Here is a 17975-nt window from a genome sequence, read left to right on the forward strand (position 1 = left end):
ATCTGTCAGGCTGCGATGTGGGATTCCATCCATACATTTGCAAAACTCTATTTATTGAACACTTGTATGGCGCCTACACAGTAGAAAGTGTTTCCAGGTGTCACAAAAACAAACAGGCGGAGGGGACGGACATAGGAGACAACAAAAATATTGGTCTTGCTATGCTTTGTGGCGTTTGTATCGTGCAAGTACAGTATCAAGAAGTTGAGGGGGAGGGCGCAGGTCAGGGATAGGGATTGGATAGGGGGAGGTGATTGCCTGGATACCTTACTCGCCAAAGAGTCTCGTTTTGGCACAGCTGTCCTCCGTGTGGTGACATCTATTGCAGAGTTCGCTCCTTCCCACCTCCATGATATCTTACTGCTATGGGATTTTATCCAATATGAAAAATCCGTGGGAGGACACATTCCATTAGAACAAATTACTTACTCCTGGTAATGTTCTTCCTGATGGATGTTCCTCCCACGGATTCCTCATCTCCCTCCCAGCCTACCCCACGGTTAAGGTGCTTCCTGCTATGGTTCTACGATTCCTCTCTCCTTTAATGCTTAACCGTCCATATGCTTGTCTTTAATCCCCAACACGACTGTGCATGGGGAAAAAATAACAATTAAGGTCATGGGGCGCTAGGCGTGCTATTTGTACCGATGTCTCAGTCATATCCGGTTCCGAAGCCGACGACTCGGAAGACCCTTGACTCCAGGCCGATCAGTGCTCCCTGCTGGGAAAAAGTTTGAGAGTTATTCAAGGCAGCAGGATATATCTAAGATGAGGAATCCGTGGGAAGTCATTTGTTCTTCCGCTGCTTCTGATACCCACTCCTTGCAGAGCCAAGGATAAATCTTGCGGTTCTGTTCTGGATGAGTTGCAGAGTGCGCTGGGCTGAAGGCGGGAAGTTGAGGAAGAGGCTGTTGCAATAGTCCAGCCTGGAGAGAACCAGGGTTCTAGAGGCAGTGAGCCTCTAGGGGAAAGTGAGAAAAGGCAGAGTACCTCTGAGGAGGTCTAGCTGATAGTTAGACTTTTTGAGATGCCTGAAATGTGAGATGAGAATGAGAGAGTGTAGTCAAAGAGGACCCCAATGTTTCTTGCTTCGCAGGTGGGTGCGGGTGCAGGGCCAAGGGAGGCCGGCCACAGTGAAAGTGGGAAAGTGGGAGTAGGGGTCCCAATGCGAACCATTTCAGTCTTAGCGGCATTGAGGCAGAGGTCTTTTGCATCACATCATGACTGAATAGCGGACATAGTCCGGTATGAGCAAGGAGTAGGAAGAGGAGGAGGAGGAGGAGGTGGGTGAGGGTAGCCTCAAAGATAGTTGCGTGTCATCTGCGTAGCACTGGATGTTAGAGGTGAAAGTGGCAATCACATGTGCCAGGGCAGCCACTTAGACGTTTACGAACCAGGAGGATAGGTTAGATCCCTGGGGAATGCCACAGGTTGAGAGAGTGATAGTCCAGTGAAAGGCTCTGAGTTCCACCTGGGATGGGCGGTTGGAGAGGAAGGAGGTTAACCACGCCAGAGCATGACCTGTGATTACCAGGGTGTCAGAGACGTGTGATCAGGATGTTGTGGTTAACCGTGTCGAAGGCAGAGGAGAGGTCCAGGAGAATGAGGATAGAGGGGGGGTTGGTGTCAAGATTTGAGAGCAGGTCTTCACAGGTGTTCAGAAGAGCAGTTTCTGTGCCTATGGATGCTCTAAACCCAGATTGATGATCGTGGAAAGGAACCAATAGATTCAGTGTGGAGGGTCAGCTGAGAGATGGCCAGTTTCTCCTGGGGTTTTGCCAGGAAAGGAGTGATGGAGATAGGGGAGTAGTTTGCTGGAATGGAGGGGTCGGCAGAGGGTTTTCTGAGCAGGAGGGTGAACAATGGAGTGCTTAGGGGCAGTTGGGAAAGCTCCAGTGGTAAAGGAGAGATTACAGAGATCAGCTAAGGTGGGGGCGAGGGAGTCGATATTGTCTTTAATGGTCTTGAAGGGGCAGGGGTCCACCTGTTTGGATGAAGCCTTCATAGATCGTACTTGTCTGATGACCTCATCCGGTGTGACGGGTGAGAGAAGCGAGGGTAAGTGCAGGGAGGAGCCAAGGGAGACTCCAGTGTTGGTGTATGCTGTGGTGTGGAAGGGAGGGTGGAAAGGATGTCTTGGATTTTTGTAGTGAAGTTTGCAGCCAGGGGCAAGCAAAGCTCCTGGGTGGGTGTGACAGAAGAAGAGGCTGCTGCAGGATTCGTCAGTTCCTGGCAGACTTTGAAAAGTTTGGCTGTGTTTGATGCTGCAGAGATGCGGGCTTGAACAAAGACTCTTTGCTTGGTGCGGATGCAGAGTCGATAATGCCTTTGAAGGAGGCGGCAGGCCATGGTTTGCCCGACGCATTCCATTTCCGCTCAGCTCCCCTACCCTTGCGTTTAAGGGCAGTCATGTCAGAGTCGTACCAAGGAAGGATTTAGTCAGACCCTCAAGACAGGGGCAAGATTGTCAAGAGTGTTGGAGATAGAGAGATTGAGGTTAGCGAGGGCTGTGCCAGGGTTGGAGTAGGAGGTTTAGCTGGGCTGCACTTGATGCAACTAGCAATAACAGCAACATACACTGTGCCATTAAAACAAAAAAACGCATTGGACTATTCTGAAGGATTTCATGCTTCACAAAACAATTCTTGTAAGAGATGTATGAAACAAGACTACAAGTGAGTTGTAGCTAGTAATAATATCCGATGCACCATTCTGAACATGAAGCTGTAATGGCACCACCGAGTCAATATGAGGTCTGTGCCATAGGGCTGTATTGAATATGAAAGGAGGGATGTCTCACACCCACCGTTACAACGGGACACACTAACTATAGACAACCATGTATCTGTGAAATGTAAATGCTTGTACAGTGGTTGGACTCCTTAGTAGCATAAGAGGCTAGTAAAAGTGAGGGAATCAGTCAGTCATTCTGCAAGGAGCGGAAATCATTGTTCCTATAAAGGAGCCTTTATTTTTGTCAGTCCCATTTTATCTCCTTGTTTTCTGAAAAAGCCGTCAAGTTACACCAACTTTATTTACAGGGAAAGCTTTAGGATTATTTCACATATTTGACACTTTGTTTTTATTTTGCAGCTTGCAGAAAAGAATCTTGATGTTTTCAACATCGTCCTGGCAAGACAGCAAGCGCAAGTCGAGGTACAGTAGTCTCTCAAACTTTCTCTATCCACTGTTGGTAATTAAGCAGGTTCAGAAATGTCAATATATCTGTGTGTTTAATTATCTATCAAGTCAACCATTCTAATAACTCATTTTTGTAACTAAAATACAAATGGACATTGTGGCAATTGCAACATGTTTGCTTTCTCTTGCAATACAATATTATCTCCCTGTATTGTTTTGCTCATGATTTAGAATAGCTATTCTGGTAGCGTTATGGTAGTGTTTGAAAATACTGTTTGTACTCAAATGCTTTTTTTCAGATGAGGTATTTTGACTAAGTCCAATGCCTGACTCGTTATGTAGAGGGTTAGTGGGGTGTCCACTAGGTACAGGTGCTGCCACCTGCGCAAGTGATTCTGGGCCTTACTGAGGTGTGTGGGGGATTCACTGCCTTTACCTCACCCTGTGCCAATCGTTTGGTAGGAGATTGCCACTTTAAGCAGACACAATACTCTGTCCCTTTAGGAGATGCTCCAACAGTGTGTGGAATAGCCAATACACAAGCATTCTTGCAGTGAAAGTGTTTCTAAATTCAATCACATATAGTAGCTGCCGGATACCTATCTCCTCCAAATGTTCTTGCTTGCTGTTAATGACCCTTGGCAATGTAACACTCAGGTCGCCAGGGAAGAAGTCAAGCCCTTAAATATAAAATTGTAACAGAGTTTGTAGAGAAATCATGCATCAAGACACCTTTTATTTTACTGGCTGAACATAGGGGTATGTGGAGGCAGCCCCACTCCTGCTGTTAGCAAAGTGGAATACAAAATGGTGCCCGCCTTAATAAAGACTTGTGCCATGTGCCTGTACAGACAGGGCTAGAGCAACAACGGCGTCAGGAAACCTTGGACAAGTACAGCTTAACCAATCCTATTTAAGGGGAGAGAAAAACAACTCGTGTTAGTGATGTCAAGCCGGGGTCATAACATGCCCACTATATAAGATGCAGGCATTTTGATAATGATGTAGGTGTTTAGAGATGAATAAGCAGCTTTGGAGAGTGTTAGCAGAAGGCAGGGTGTTGAGGAAAAGCAGGGGGAAGGAGGCTGGAAAGAGGTGGCCAGAGAGGAAAAGGGAAGTCGGGAGCAGTAAGAAGGTGGTGAGAAGGAGCATCAGGAGTGGTGAGGTGGCTGGAGGGGAGAGGTAAAGGAGGAGAGGAAATACAGATGTGGTGGAAGACATCAGAAGAGGGGAGGAGTGTTTTCAGGAGTGAGGTTGGAAGATGAGTTGGGGGGGGTGGGGTGGGAGTTCTATCAGAGAGGTCTGAGGAGAAAACCAGATGGAGGTGACAGAAGAGAACACACATACCCTTAGACGGATGGGTGGAGGAGAGATGGTGGAACAAGCAAGTGGGGAAACATCAATGATGGAAGTGAGAAACAGAGGAGAGAACAGTGGGTGCAGTAAAGGTCTTTTTAAGCACAAGACCATTGCAACTTGTCAAAGCTAAGCAGGGCTAAGTTGTTGGACGACGGACCTTAGGACATGGAGTTAGGGGGGCTTGGCTAAGGCAGTCACCACGCAAGATGGCTCCCTTCTAGCATCTGTTATTGGCGGGGACACAGCCGAAAAATGCATGGGTCCCATAGCAGCGCTGTTAGTTGACCTTGAGGGAATGCCCCTCTAAAAGCTCAGGGGGGCCAGCAGTGCTTTTGGTACGAGCCGGGAGGCACTTAATACTCCATGCAGGGAGGAATTAATTCCGGAGAGCTGCAGAAGATGGGGACTTGTAGCACCAAGCTCCCAGGGTTGGAAGCGGTCGTTGGCCCGGTCCCATTCCTACAAGGAATATAAGCTGAAGGACTACAGTTGACATGGACAGCGGGAGCCCCCAGTATGAAGAAATGACCCTGCCTGCCCACCAATCTCTAGAATATGCACTGAGATAAGGGGTGGCACTTAAGGCAATTTGTAGACTTCAATGAGGAGTCCCATAGTTCCATGGCTTCATTGGAATTTAGCTTGACACCACATGTGGCTCGGAGCGCAGGTTCCTACAGCATAAAGTGGCAAAGACTGCTAAGCTTCTGAGAACCGTCGACATAGCCTTGCTGCTGTAAGACTGGGCCAAAAGGACTGAAGTTACTACCATAGTCGACAATGAAGGTCCTCACTTTGAAGACGGGCCTCAAGCAATTACAAAGGCTGACTTGCAAAATCTCCCCATAGATATTACAAAGGAATTCTACTGCATTATGGGGAAGTTGACGTACAAGCTTTCCACCCTAGGCAAGAGAAGGAACGAATCAGAAAAATGGTTGGAGGAAGTGGAAAATACAGTATTCGAGCAAGCATTCGATGCAAGGGAATTGTCACAACATATAGAAACCTTGAAGTGCTATGCAGAGCTGGAAACAGCCCAAGAGGATTCTGAAAATCAAGCTCAGCGCAACAATATACGTCTCTATGGGGGTGGGGGATCCCGGGCCTACATACTAGAAAAGGACCTTCCTAAATGTACCCAGGACTTATTTCATTGTAGCTTGAAAATTACAAACAATGCCCTTATGGAATTGGATAGGACTCACCGCACTTGCCCGAGGGCCCACCTGCGGGCACGCTAGACACCAGATGTAATCACGAGGGTGCACTTTTACTGAATGAGGGAGCGAATAATGTCCAATGCTAGAAGCCAGATGGAGGTCCAATTCAGTGACTCAAAAATCACTTTGTTCCAGGACTTGGCCTCAGCGACACTTACAAAGAGGAAAGCCCTCAAGCCCTCAAGCACTATGGCCGAGTGGCTTCATTCTAAACAGACCCCCTATAGATTATTTTCCCACTGCTCTAAGCTTTAGACTGGGGGGGCAAAAACACATGAAAACAACATTGAAAGAACGCTTACTTGCTCCAGAGGCTCTAATCCTACCCAATATAGAGTTAGACAAAACCTTACCGTTGATGAGATCAGACTTTAAGAATGCACTTGCACACGTTAAATGGTTGAAAGCGCTGGGGGTTGTGGACACTTGAGAATCATAAATGGGGGAGTGTGAGAATGTAACCACTTCTCACGTGTAGACCGTGGTCCTTCGAGGATTGACCTATTGCTAACCTCTAATGGCATGTATCCTCAAAGCCCATATTGGTACGAAAATACTACCATATCACGCCCCAGTTGTAATGACGCTAAGAAGATCACGTGCAACTAAATTACATAAACCCCCTTGGAGAATACATGAACTGATACTGTCAGACCTAGTTGTAGGTCAGCATATCGGTACAACGATTTGCAATTATCAGGAAAATGACTATGGACAGCAATCCGAGGTGATCATCCGGGATGCCATGAAAGCAGTGTCGCAGGGCAAATTCATAATCCAGACATCAGCTTATATGCAAACACGTGCCCAATTTTGAGTATCTGGGCAAGGAAGTTGTGTCCAAGAAAAGGGATTTCAAAGATCATGGTTCCCAAAAAGCGTGGACAGCCTTGAAGGTGAGCAGATCCAACCTGGAGGCTCATATGGCTGGGAAAACCTCCAGGTCTATTTTAAAAAAACTAAGCAATTCTACTCTGCCAGAGGAAAACTTGCAAACTGGATTCTCGCATATAAATGAGCAAAGTTAAAAGTCAGAAATAATATCCCAGTGTTTAGGGATGGCATTTTGTGGGGGGATGACAATATCCAAGGAAGACTGCAAAATAGACCTCATCCAGAGTTGGTACACCTCCCTCATTGCAGAGGAGCACGTAGACCCTGCAGGACAAAAGCACTATATTGAAAGATCGAATATATCAAAGCTCCTGAAGACGTTTAAATTGGAATTGGATGCTCCATCCAACTAAGCGAAGTTCAAGAAGTCATTAAAGTGTTGAAGGATAAAACACCAGGTCCAGACGCCCTTTCTGTATTATTTTATAAGACATACCGAACTGAACTGCCCTCACACCTGATGAGGCTATATAACTTGTTTTGACTACTGGCTCTGTGGCTCCTTCTATGAGATAATCTGTGACCACACTACCAAAAAAACAGGAAAATAACCCTCAAACTACGAATCCATTAGGCCTATCACAATATTCAACGTTGATGCTAAGATATACTTCAAGATTCTGGACAACCGTTTATTTAGGGTCTGACCCTCTTTGATGGAAGCGCATCAAACAGGGTTCAACATCGTCCGGTGCGCATGATATTAGATGAACTCTAGATCTCATAGATGTTGGGACAAGGAAAGGTCTTGGGTCGGCAATATCTCTGGATGCTGATAAGGCTTTTGACAAAGTTTACTGGCCGATATTAAACTACTCTTCTCAAACAGCCACCTTGTAATAGGGGACATTTCACCTTCCACCTCATGAGGTAGACTCATTAATATCATAGGCAAAAGTAAAGGACATTCACTCTGATCTTGTTATACTGAATATCAAAAATATCAATTTTATTATACCATTCGCCACACACAATCAAATGTTTTCATATTCCAAGATTGAAAGTGGTATAGAACAGTGAATCTTGGAAATAAAGATCCGTCTATGATGCAATAAATGTACAATAGGTAAAGATCCTAGGAGTTAGTACTGTACTGATGTTTTAACAGGCTTCGTCCTTGCAAATTATCGCTCGTTGAGCACCAAGATTAATATCAACTGTAGGTTAGCCCCCACATTACCCATAGCAGCATGCGCTAGACAGGGGAGCCCTCTGTCACCCCTAATCTTTGCCTTCACCATTGAACCCCTGGTGGCTAATATCAGAGGGAATGAGCGAATAAGAGGGATACCACATGGGGGGAGACGTAGTAGAAGGTATCTCTTCAAGGGCAACCTTTTGTTTACCTTGACTGACACTCTCCCCTCCCCCCCTCATCACTTGAGGCACTGCTTGAAGAACTTCAAGGTTACAACCTGGCGTCAGGCTTTGCCATTAATTGTGCAAAACCCAGAGGCCTTAATGTCTCCCTATCACTGCAATTACCCATGATTTCCCTAATTACGTGGAGTTAGAACCCAGATGAATACCTCTGGGTTATAAATCCTGCTAAATTGGGGACCTCTACCAATCCAACATTGATCCGCTATTTAAACTAGAGAAGCACATGACAAGGGGGAATCAAGAGATCTGCTGGATTGGAAGGATCACAGCGGTAAAGATGAACTTGATTTCCAGGCTCCTTTATCACTGCATTGCCTTTCTAGTGAAGATTCCTGATCTCACTCTTGAGAGATTGCAAAATAAAATATTCTCATTCATATGGGAGGGGGAAAAAGCTAGAATCCCAAACAAAGTCCAAATGCAGAGGGCAAAGATGTAGAGTATGGGCGTTCCTGACATCCATGGGTATAATCTAACAGTGCTGATAGCCCCCACATTCCACTGGGGAAACTCCTGCTCCCCTACCAAATGGGTAAAGATAGAGCAGGCATCCTCCCTATTGTGTCTCCCCCTTCGGCTGTTCATAAACCCAAGGGTTCTCAATGATATGCTAATGTTACTATACACCACCCCCATCACAATATGTTACTGGAATAAAGCGACTAAGAGGTGGCGTACCCCGGTGAGCCTTGGACCTCTTTCCCCAATTTTAAACAACCCTGAATTTCAGCCAAGATTGATAAAATGAAGGTTTACAAGTTGGGCAGCACAGGGAGCTGCAACCCTGCAACAACTCTTCCGAGAAGGCCCGCCCCTGACTTTTCGAAAGATGAATTTTAATTGAGAGACTGACAGATACCAGTTTATCCAGCTCAGACACTGGGTTACAAACCCAAGGTTTAAAACTACAGGCACCACATCCTTTAATCCACTGGAACTCACCTTCCAGTCAGGACAAACCAAGATCTCCACTCTACATACATTTCTAGAATGCTTTAAATCCCTCGGAAAACTAACATACGTGTCCAAATCGGGAGATGACCTGGGGTATCTGTTGGACGAGGAAGCCTGGGGATGTATATGGACCTTCATGCACAAGTCGTCGATGTGTACCATCAACAATGAATGTGTATACAAGCTATGTCACAAGTGGTATCTGCCCTCAACCAGACTCCATTAAATCAAGCCAACATATTCTTCAGCCTTCTGGAGAGGCTGTATGGCCGCAGGCATGATGTTCCATATGTGATGGACCCAAATTCTCAGTATTTTGAAAACAGTTATCACACATTAAAACCATTGGAGCACAGCTGCCCATGGACCTGCGGGTGGTACTCCTGGGGGATTCAGTTGAAGTTACTCGAGTGCTGGACAACAAGCAAGTCTTGGCACGCACCTCTTAGTGGCAGCAAGGATCACGATGGCGAGGAACTGGAAAAGTGGGGGAAGGCCCTCTTTTACAGATGGCGGATGAAAAGAAAATCCTGAACAGATATTCAAAATCTGTCCATGAACGGCTCCCCTTTATTGAATATATAGACATATCCCCATATTACTCATAAGCCAAGACTTATGGCCCAATATGAGTTATGCTCGTAGTTTCACTGCAGACCCCCTGCCTTTGAAAAATCTTGCTACAACCTACTTGTTCCCGTTACGCCCACTAGCTCACAATCCCCAGATTCAGGAGGAAGAGATCTGGAGGTCAGAGCTTCCCAGTTATCGCCGCCAAAAACGGGAACTCTTTACTACTAGCACTTAGATCAGATCAGTCCTACTGGTCCTTTCAAGAAGCACTTAAAAAATCTCCTTTTCACACTGAGTGCGATTTGATCAAGCCCCACCTTCATAGGACAACAGACTGGTCTAACTTGTAATGTTGTAATATTTTGATGCCTAATTTCATGCGAAAGTGTAACTGTTTCTTTTTTCAACAAGATATTTTATTCACTATTTTCAGGAAAGCATACATCAACATCCCATAAGAGCATTGTCGCCATAGAATTACCACATACACAGGGGATCATTAATAACCATCCTATTGCGGGACTTTCTGAGAGCCTCTATTGCTTCCTTCAGACTTGGGATCTATGTGAGACAACGGGTCATGTGAGGACAGTGAGTCATTCCTGGGTATTTCTCTGCGTAATCCATAAAGGGGGAGCCAAGTGTTCTGAAAGCTAGCCTTATTTCCCAAGCGAATAGCAGTGATCTTCTCTGAGACCACAATGACCCAGCATTTTGTCCACCAAATAGGTAATGATGGGCCTTCAGGGTGTTTCCACAACCGCGCTATAGCTATCTTAGCAGCAGTGAGGAGGTGGGTGACTAGTCTAGCTATCTGGCCTGTTAAAGGGAATGCACCCTCCCCGGTGTCGCCCAGTAATACTATCCCTGGGTCCCATGGGATTTCCAGTCCCGTGATCAGTTTCATTTGTTCCAACACCACCTGCCAAAATTATCTAGCTTTTGGGCTGTCCCACAGGAGATGAAACAGGGAACCGCTATCTGTGCATCCCCTCCAACAGCCAGAGGGGATAGCCGGGTTGCATTTGTTTAGTAGCTCAGGGGTTATGTAGTACTGATAACATACTTTGTATCCCCCCCTCTCTGTTTGTAATGCATTTGGTACTGTTATGCAGTCTTGCCCATATTCTGCCCCAGTCTTCTATTTCTAGTGTGTGCCCCAGATCTATTTCGTAGCTCAGCATATATTTTTCCTTCCTGGAAGGATCTGTTTTATCTAGTAATCGCTATAGAGTGGAGATTTAACCCCTGGGTGCTGTTGCAGTTAAGATCCTCTCCAACGCGGTCCGTTCTCTCCCACCTTTTCCCTTAATCACTCCTTGTGATATCCAGTGTCTTAATTGTGCATAGTGGAAACGCTCAGATTCCGGATTATTCAATTTTGTTTTACACTCTACAAATGTGAGGGGATTACCATTATACAAGAAGGCTCCAATCCTCCTCAAGCCTCCCACCCTCCAGGCTGTAAAGCTATTTGTGGGGGATGCCTGGGGTAAAGTCAGGATTACTCCAGATCGGTGAGAGGGGACCAAGCATGCCCATGCAACCCCACCTGGGCGCTGCAATTCTCAAGCTTGATACTGTATTTTTTGTGGCTCCGAGGGGCCCTGAGTTTGCAGGATTCCAAGGAGGCGTGATATGTGGGAGAGAGGAAAGTGGCCCTAAAGACCATGCTTCCTCAATTTGCTTCCAGTGGGGTTGGTCTACCCTGGTTTCCCAGTCAAAAGCATGTGAGAGCTGAGCAGATCAGCAATATCTGGCCACGTTTGGGACCCTCAGGCCACCCAGATCACTGCAGCGGAGCATGATTTGTTTAGCAATGCGCAGGCTTTTCCCCAACCAGATGAATTTCAATATGCTTTTCTGTAGTTTCGATAGGTCTCCCCCCGGGATGTTTACTGGGAGAGCTGCACAGTGATATATCACCCGTGGGACAATATTCATTTTTACCACCGTTCTCCTCCCTAGCCAAGAGATTTCCTGTTTTTGCCACTGCTCTAGGTCTTTTTGTAGCTCATTGAACAGCGGAGGGAGTTGCATTGATATATTTGTTCAAATTTCCTGGAAATCTGTACTCCTAAGTGCCCAATGGACGATTCTGCTCATGGGAGGGGGATATTAGGGTGGAGAGTTTTTCTCTGTTTGCGTGAGATATTAATCGATAGAACCGCTGATTTAGCATGATTTCTGCTGAATCCTGAGACCTCTCTGAAGGCCTCGATTTTTTTCTGTAGGGAACCCATAGATTTGTCTATTAACGATATCGTGAGGAGGACATCATCCACGTACATGGCTGTTTTGTGTTCCTGCTTACCCACTACGAGGCCCTTTTATGTTCAAGTTTTGAGTTTAAAGGCGAACGGCTCCATCGATAGAGCGAATATTAGCGGGAAGAGCGGGCAACCTTGTCGCGTGCCTCTGGTTATGTATATCTTGTCTGATCTTGTGCCGATAATTCTTGATTGTGTGAAAGGATTCTGGTAATTGGCCATTGCCCAAGTATCAAAGTTTGGGGCCGGAGCCAAAGAGAGAGAGAGAGTGTTTCCATAATGTATCCCCAAACCAGTAGGTCAAATGCTTTATGGGCATCTAGGGAAATAACTTCTAGTTTCTCCTCTTTCATGGTGGCGGATTCGATCAGATCAATTGTGCGTCTAATATTATCATGGGTGCTTCTGCCAGGGATAAAGCCTGTATGGTCTGGATCTATTAATTTTGGTAGGATGTTCCTCAATCTAATGGCCATTATCTTGAAGAATATCTTTCCGTCCTTATTCATCAATGTGATTGGCCTATAGGAGGAGCATAGCTCCAGGTCTTTACCTGGTTTGAGGGTGAGTATAGTTAGTGATTCTGCCATGGAAGGGGTGATGCTCTTTGTAGTGAGGAACGAGTTGTATAAGGCTGTAAGTTGCGGTGACAGGATATGCAAGTATGTCTTATAAAATTTGTCTGCGAGTTCATTGGGGCCCGGGGCTGAGTTTTTCGGTGTTTTAATTGCATCTGCAGTTTCCTCTACTGAGATCGGCAGTTCTAGGGGAGTCAGGCAGGCCTGGTGGGGAGGGTTGCTGATGGAGTGTAAATAATGCACCTGCCTTTCGGGTGTTATAAGGGTTCCCGCCATGATTTCTCTGTGGTGTTCTACCATGATATTCATTTTTTCGCTATCAGTAAAACACGTTACCGTCCTCCCCCTTAAGCTTTAAGATGTTATTTCTCTTGTGTACCTTGGGAACCCTGTATACAGAGATCTGCTGTGACCGGGGCATGGTCTGACAGAAGTCTTGTGTGAATTTGTACCTTTTCCAGGCAGGGGTAAAGGACGCTTGGCATCAAGATTAAGTCTATTCTAGAGAAGCCTTTGTTAGCATTAGAGTAGAAGGTGAAATCAGACGTCCCCTTATTAGCTAATCGCCAAATATCTATAGTCTGTTTCCCTGAGAAATTTAGCTAGTCCCAGTGACCGGGAGAAATCCGCTCTAGTAGGGGGGGGAAGTGTTTTATCCACTTGCGGGTGTGGGAGTACATTGAAGTCCTCGCCAATTAGGAGGTGGCCTTCCGTGAAAGCTAAAATCGTTGGGATTAGATCGAGCAGGAATCTCTCCTGTGCGTTGTTTGGGCAATAGATGGCTGCTATGGTGAGTTGTTGCTCCTGGATATGGCCCCTAACCAGAAAAAATCTGCCCCAAGGATCTCTTTTTACCGTGATCTGAGTTAAGGGAATATTTTCACTAAGCAAGATGGCAACTCCAACCCCCCCATCCCCACACCCTCGAAATGGCAAAGTAAGATTTCTTGAACTGTATACATTTAATTTGATGTTCATCAGCTTGAAGCAGATGGGTGTCCTGCAGGCATACAATGTCACCTGAGAGTTGGCCTAACCTCTGTTCTACTTATCTCCTTTTGCCAGGGAAGTTAAGTCCCTGAACGTTCCATGTGATCATACGTATTTTGCGTTCACCGTTGGCCCCCATGGTCGGTTCCCATTGGTGTGTATGCGTCGAACTGTGTCAACGCGGATACCCAGCCATGTGGTAGGGGTACTTTTGCTTTGGTTGTGTGTGTGTGTGTCTGATTTATTATTGTGTTGATATTTTGTTCCATTTAATCACCCGAGTCTTCCTGCATGGAATCTCTCCCCCCTTGCGTCCCCCCAACCCTCCCATCTACCCCCCCCCACTCCCAACAATAGTCAGGGTTGAGTGCAGCCCTCAACCAACAGGGTATCCGGCTCAAACCCACCACCGACTAAACTGAAGGCCAACAGGGCCTAATGTAGATTAAACAGCATAACTCGATTGGGAAGCAAGGGCGTTTTCCCCAAATTGCAGGGTCGATCTTTACTGTAATTTTTCTACCTTAGGGACCCAGATCTGGGTCAGGGACGATGTTTTACTGCTGCGATCACAAGCAGTCCGGCCCCTCCAGGTGTTGCTGTTACAAGGCAAAGAGTCTACTTCTATTTTGCTCTTAGCTGCTTCCAAGTGGTTTTCGTCCAGCAGGAGCCCTGAGGGGGATCTAGACTTGTCATTTGTAGTTATTGTTTCTCATTCAGTCTGGGTTTTCGATGGTTTTCCGGGGCGGGCCCTGAATGCGGTGTCTTCAGTTCACTCTCGTCCAGGCGCCCCTAGTTGGTTTCTCTCAGTTTTTGGGAGGCTGATTCTCTCTCAGATTCTCCACGTTCTGCTGCCGTCCCCAAAAACTTCTCTGCTTCTTTTAAGGAGCGTTTTTTGTCTTAGATTGCCTTCTCAGGTGATATTTAAGTCGGGAAGCCCCAGCAGTAAGGAACCTTATTTTCTCTCAATCATTCAGTAAGATGTTTCAGCGCCTTTCTCTTCAAGAGGGTGGTGTTAGCCAGGTCCTGATATATTAGTATGATTGCACCTCTAAAATGAATGTGTTACAGTTCCTGGATTCCCGCATTATTTCATCCTTTTCTTTCCATTAGCATAATAATAAAACTGAATAGGTCTTTCGTGTAGCTGTCCAGGTCTGCATCAGCAACTGAGGCAGGGATTCACCGTAGATGGATGTTATTTCGTCTTGATCGGTTTTCGGCGTCCTCTTTAGTTTCCAGTGCCTCGCATCTAGCCTCTAGGGCGGCAATCCTGTCCCTGCTTTCTTCATTTTCAAATGATTTTTTCACAGAGGTTATTCTCAATATCCGCTGTTTTAATTTCAACCGCTGCCATCCGTTTGTCCAGAGTAGATATCTTGCTCATGACTTCCTCGGTCCCCTTTTGAAATTCCCTTGTCATGGCTGCTAGCAAGTCCTGCAGGTCTGATTTCGTCACAGATTTCTTGAGTGTGGAGCTGCTTGAAGCCCCTGATGGTTCCGCGAGTTGTGATTCTGCTTGGTCGCCCTTTTTTGCTTTTTCAGGGTTGGGTTGGTTCAGTAGTGTGGAAATGTCCACCAGCTTAGAATTTTTCATACTTTTCGCCATGCTTCGCCCTGTTTTCTCTGGAGTCTAGGATTTCCTTGCTCGTCCTCCTTCGAGGGTAGCGCTTCAAAGGGGCCTGACTCTGAGTCGAGTGTCGTGCAGTGGGAGCACTTAACTTCTTCAGTGAACTCCCTGGAGTCGTCAAGTATATGGCTTGGCTTTCGTCACTGACGTTAAGGCACTAGGAGCTATGTAGAGCCAGTTTCTAAAGCTTTGGCCTACGTAGATGCCCTCTGAAACTGGTCCTGAAGATATGAACAAGAGTGCTCGAGGTTCACACTCTCACTCCTCCTTTGATAATTGGCTTGAAGCCTTCTGCAGACTGACTACCTAAGGCGCTGATGGCGAAGAGGGCACCTTGTTCCCCCAACACCCCCAAGTGTTGTAGGGTTCGGCAAATGAAAAAATCTAGCTGGAGATCTGCATCAGTGTTTCTTGTTGAGGCTAGTGCAATTCAGGGTGGGCAGCGCTGTGTGTGAATGCAATTGTACCTTCGGGGTAAATCGGATCCCCCCCCCATTGAGTCGGCCAGACTGGAACAATTATGGCAGGGTTGGAAAGCGGGGTTGGCAATGGATTAGATTCCTGCCCAGCTATGGGTGAATGGAGCAGGTTAATAGAAGTTTTGTGCCCCACTCTTCGTTGAGAGTCGTGCGGTTTTAGTAAGATAGCCCTGAGAGTGGATGCGGTTGATTCTTCAGGGAAGTTTGGTTCCCCCCTGCATCAACCTGGCTAATATGGTGTTGCAGTGCTGAAGTACATGGTTGGTATACGTAGGTTCTTGCCTGGCAGTCGGATTTGAATTAAATTTAAAGGGGCGAGTGGGATTCTCAACCCCACCAACTCCGGCACTTTAAGTGGGCCCTTACACGAGAGTGCTTCGATCACGCTCAGTGCTCCCCCTGCCAGTCCCAGCCCGTGGAGTGAGAAGAGACAGGCACCACGCCGCAGTTCCAGCATACCTGCTGCCTACCATATGGCGCAGAGACATCAGCTGTGCGGGACCTCTACGTATGTTTACTTCATCTTGGTGTTGATGGGGGGCCCATAGGCGTAGGGCGAGAAGTACACTGTCTTTGAGCGGTCCGCTGGGGAGAAGGGTCCGCTGCGTATCACCCTACGGCTCGAGCTGTAGGAACTGATTTGACTACTGTTAAAGATAGTTGGCACAGTGCCCCTGCTGCTCCCCCATTCGTTACTTGCATTTTGCCGGCCCAGGACTAAGGCAGAGTTGTCGTCCTGATCTGCGCGGGCTCTTCAATGTGAGATATGCTTACTGCTGTCACCGCCGAGGGGCCATTAGCTCATGTTGTAATCATGATCCCATCTGAGTTGTTAGAGCCCCGGACCACGATTATTGGTTCTGCAGATCATTGGGAGGTAGCGGGCGGCTTTACCTCAACTCTTAATGCAGCCCAGAATCAATGGAAAGCGGGAGCCCTTCCATTCGCTACATCCCCTCCCATTGCGATCCTCGATGCTCTGGGACGCTGCGGCCGCCAACATCCTTCCCTCTCGGTCACCCATGTTTTCAGTCTGTTAAGAGTGAAGGGAGGGAGGACACGCTCTGCATTTTTAGAATTCAGCGCTCCGTTCTTTACTCACTTCATATGTAGCTCAGTAGACCTTTCCGCAGAGTCAAGTGAAAAAGCCATCAGTGGTTGGTATGAGGCGGGAGCTTCTATGGAGCCATGCCACTAGCCTCGGCACCAAGCCACGCCCCCCCCCCCCCAAGTTTAACTGTTTTGAAGTGTAACTGACTTGCTTAATCACATACAGTGCGTTGATGCCTTTGGGTTTAGTGTGTTTGTGGGATGTTTGAACCCACGCATCCAAGCCCTGCAACATCATTGTGCATTAATGGCCGCCGGAAAGCATGCTGCTGGCCAGAAATCACCAGAAGGTGCGCAGTGAAAACCTGACTGACAGGCCACCATCCACTTTTGCCTCTGGCAGTGTTAATACAGGAGACCATTTTCAGACCCTATCCTTTGGCTGCACACAGAGCTAAATCAGTGCAAAGGAATACAGATCTGTTCAAAAATCCCTTTTATTTGTGTCAAAAATGGCTAAAATCATGGCACACAAAACCACTAAAAAGATCCCACCTCCTTGTTGGGGGGGGTCAACATCATTCTCCCGAAAGAATCTACATGAATCTGAGGTCCACAGAAGTGCATCTATATTTGAACAAAGTATATTTTGAGTATTGCTTACTGGTAAGGCAGCTGTCAAAAATGGGTGCAATACCGGTGCTTGACACTGACCGGCGCTAGCGATCTAAATTCTGACAGGAGACCTGTATTTCTGAAGCTAAACTGTACACTGAGTTAGCTGAGACTTCAAAAGGCTTCACACCTAGTCTTCCCAGCAACAGCACAGGAAATCACATGGTCATGTTAGCCAGATGCAAAGTGGCACCCTGGTCTGCTGACCTCAGTCAAGACAATAGACTCTTTCAATCGAACAGAATATGCTGATTTGGGTGTGCCTGAGCAACAACTGCTCTGGGAGAAATAAGACATGTGACCATTCTGACTCACCAAGTTTCTGGGGGTGGGGACAAACCAATGGGTGTACTGCAGTGGAGGCAAATCTATGTTTTATTAAATTGCTTATAAAATATTGTATCAAGCTGACAGAAATGTACAATTTGGGGATTCTTAATATGAAAAATGCACCCACAATTTGAGACTAAGCTGGACGTTGTGTGATGTTCTGAGGCCAAGCCCCATAATTATTAATATTGTGGGTGCAGTGTTTATGCTAGAAACCTAAGAACTTCCAGTAATATGCTCATAGAGGGTGTGTACCTCCGTGTAAGATTTGATGCAAAATTAATATTGCAAAATCCATCAAAAGCGCAAAATGTTGTCATTTCTGAACCCAAGCTCGTAGAAACATGTGACTTGAAACAAACTGTACCTTAAGCAGTCTGTCATGCAATTTAGGTAATATTAACAAGTGGGGTATATTGTAAATGTGTGTTTTATGAAAAAGAAGA

The 17975-nt window shown here is 46.5% G+C and overlaps 1 protein-coding gene across 4 annotated transcripts in view; it reads left to right on the forward strand.

Moving 5' to 3' along the window:
* Window positions 1–17975, forward strand: part of VPS13C (vacuolar protein sorting 13 homolog C) — a 5236720-nt gene that overhangs the window by 1154845 nt on the left and 4063900 nt on the right. For all 4 annotated transcript variants that reach the window (XM_069624493.1, XM_069624490.1, XM_069624491.1 and 1 more), the window contains one exon: window positions 3094–3156. In XM_069624493.1, coding sequence (XP_069480594.1) covers window positions 3094–3156 — 63 coding nt within the window. The remainder of the gene's footprint in view (window positions 1–3093; window positions 3157–17975) is intronic.

This window comes from Ambystoma mexicanum, chromosome 11, assembly GCF_040938575.1.
Source record: "Ambystoma mexicanum isolate Mex_15411 chromosome 11, UKY_AmexF1_1, whole genome shotgun sequence".
NCBI classification, from domain to species: Eukaryota; Metazoa; Chordata; class Amphibia; order Caudata; family Ambystomatidae; genus Ambystoma; species Ambystoma mexicanum.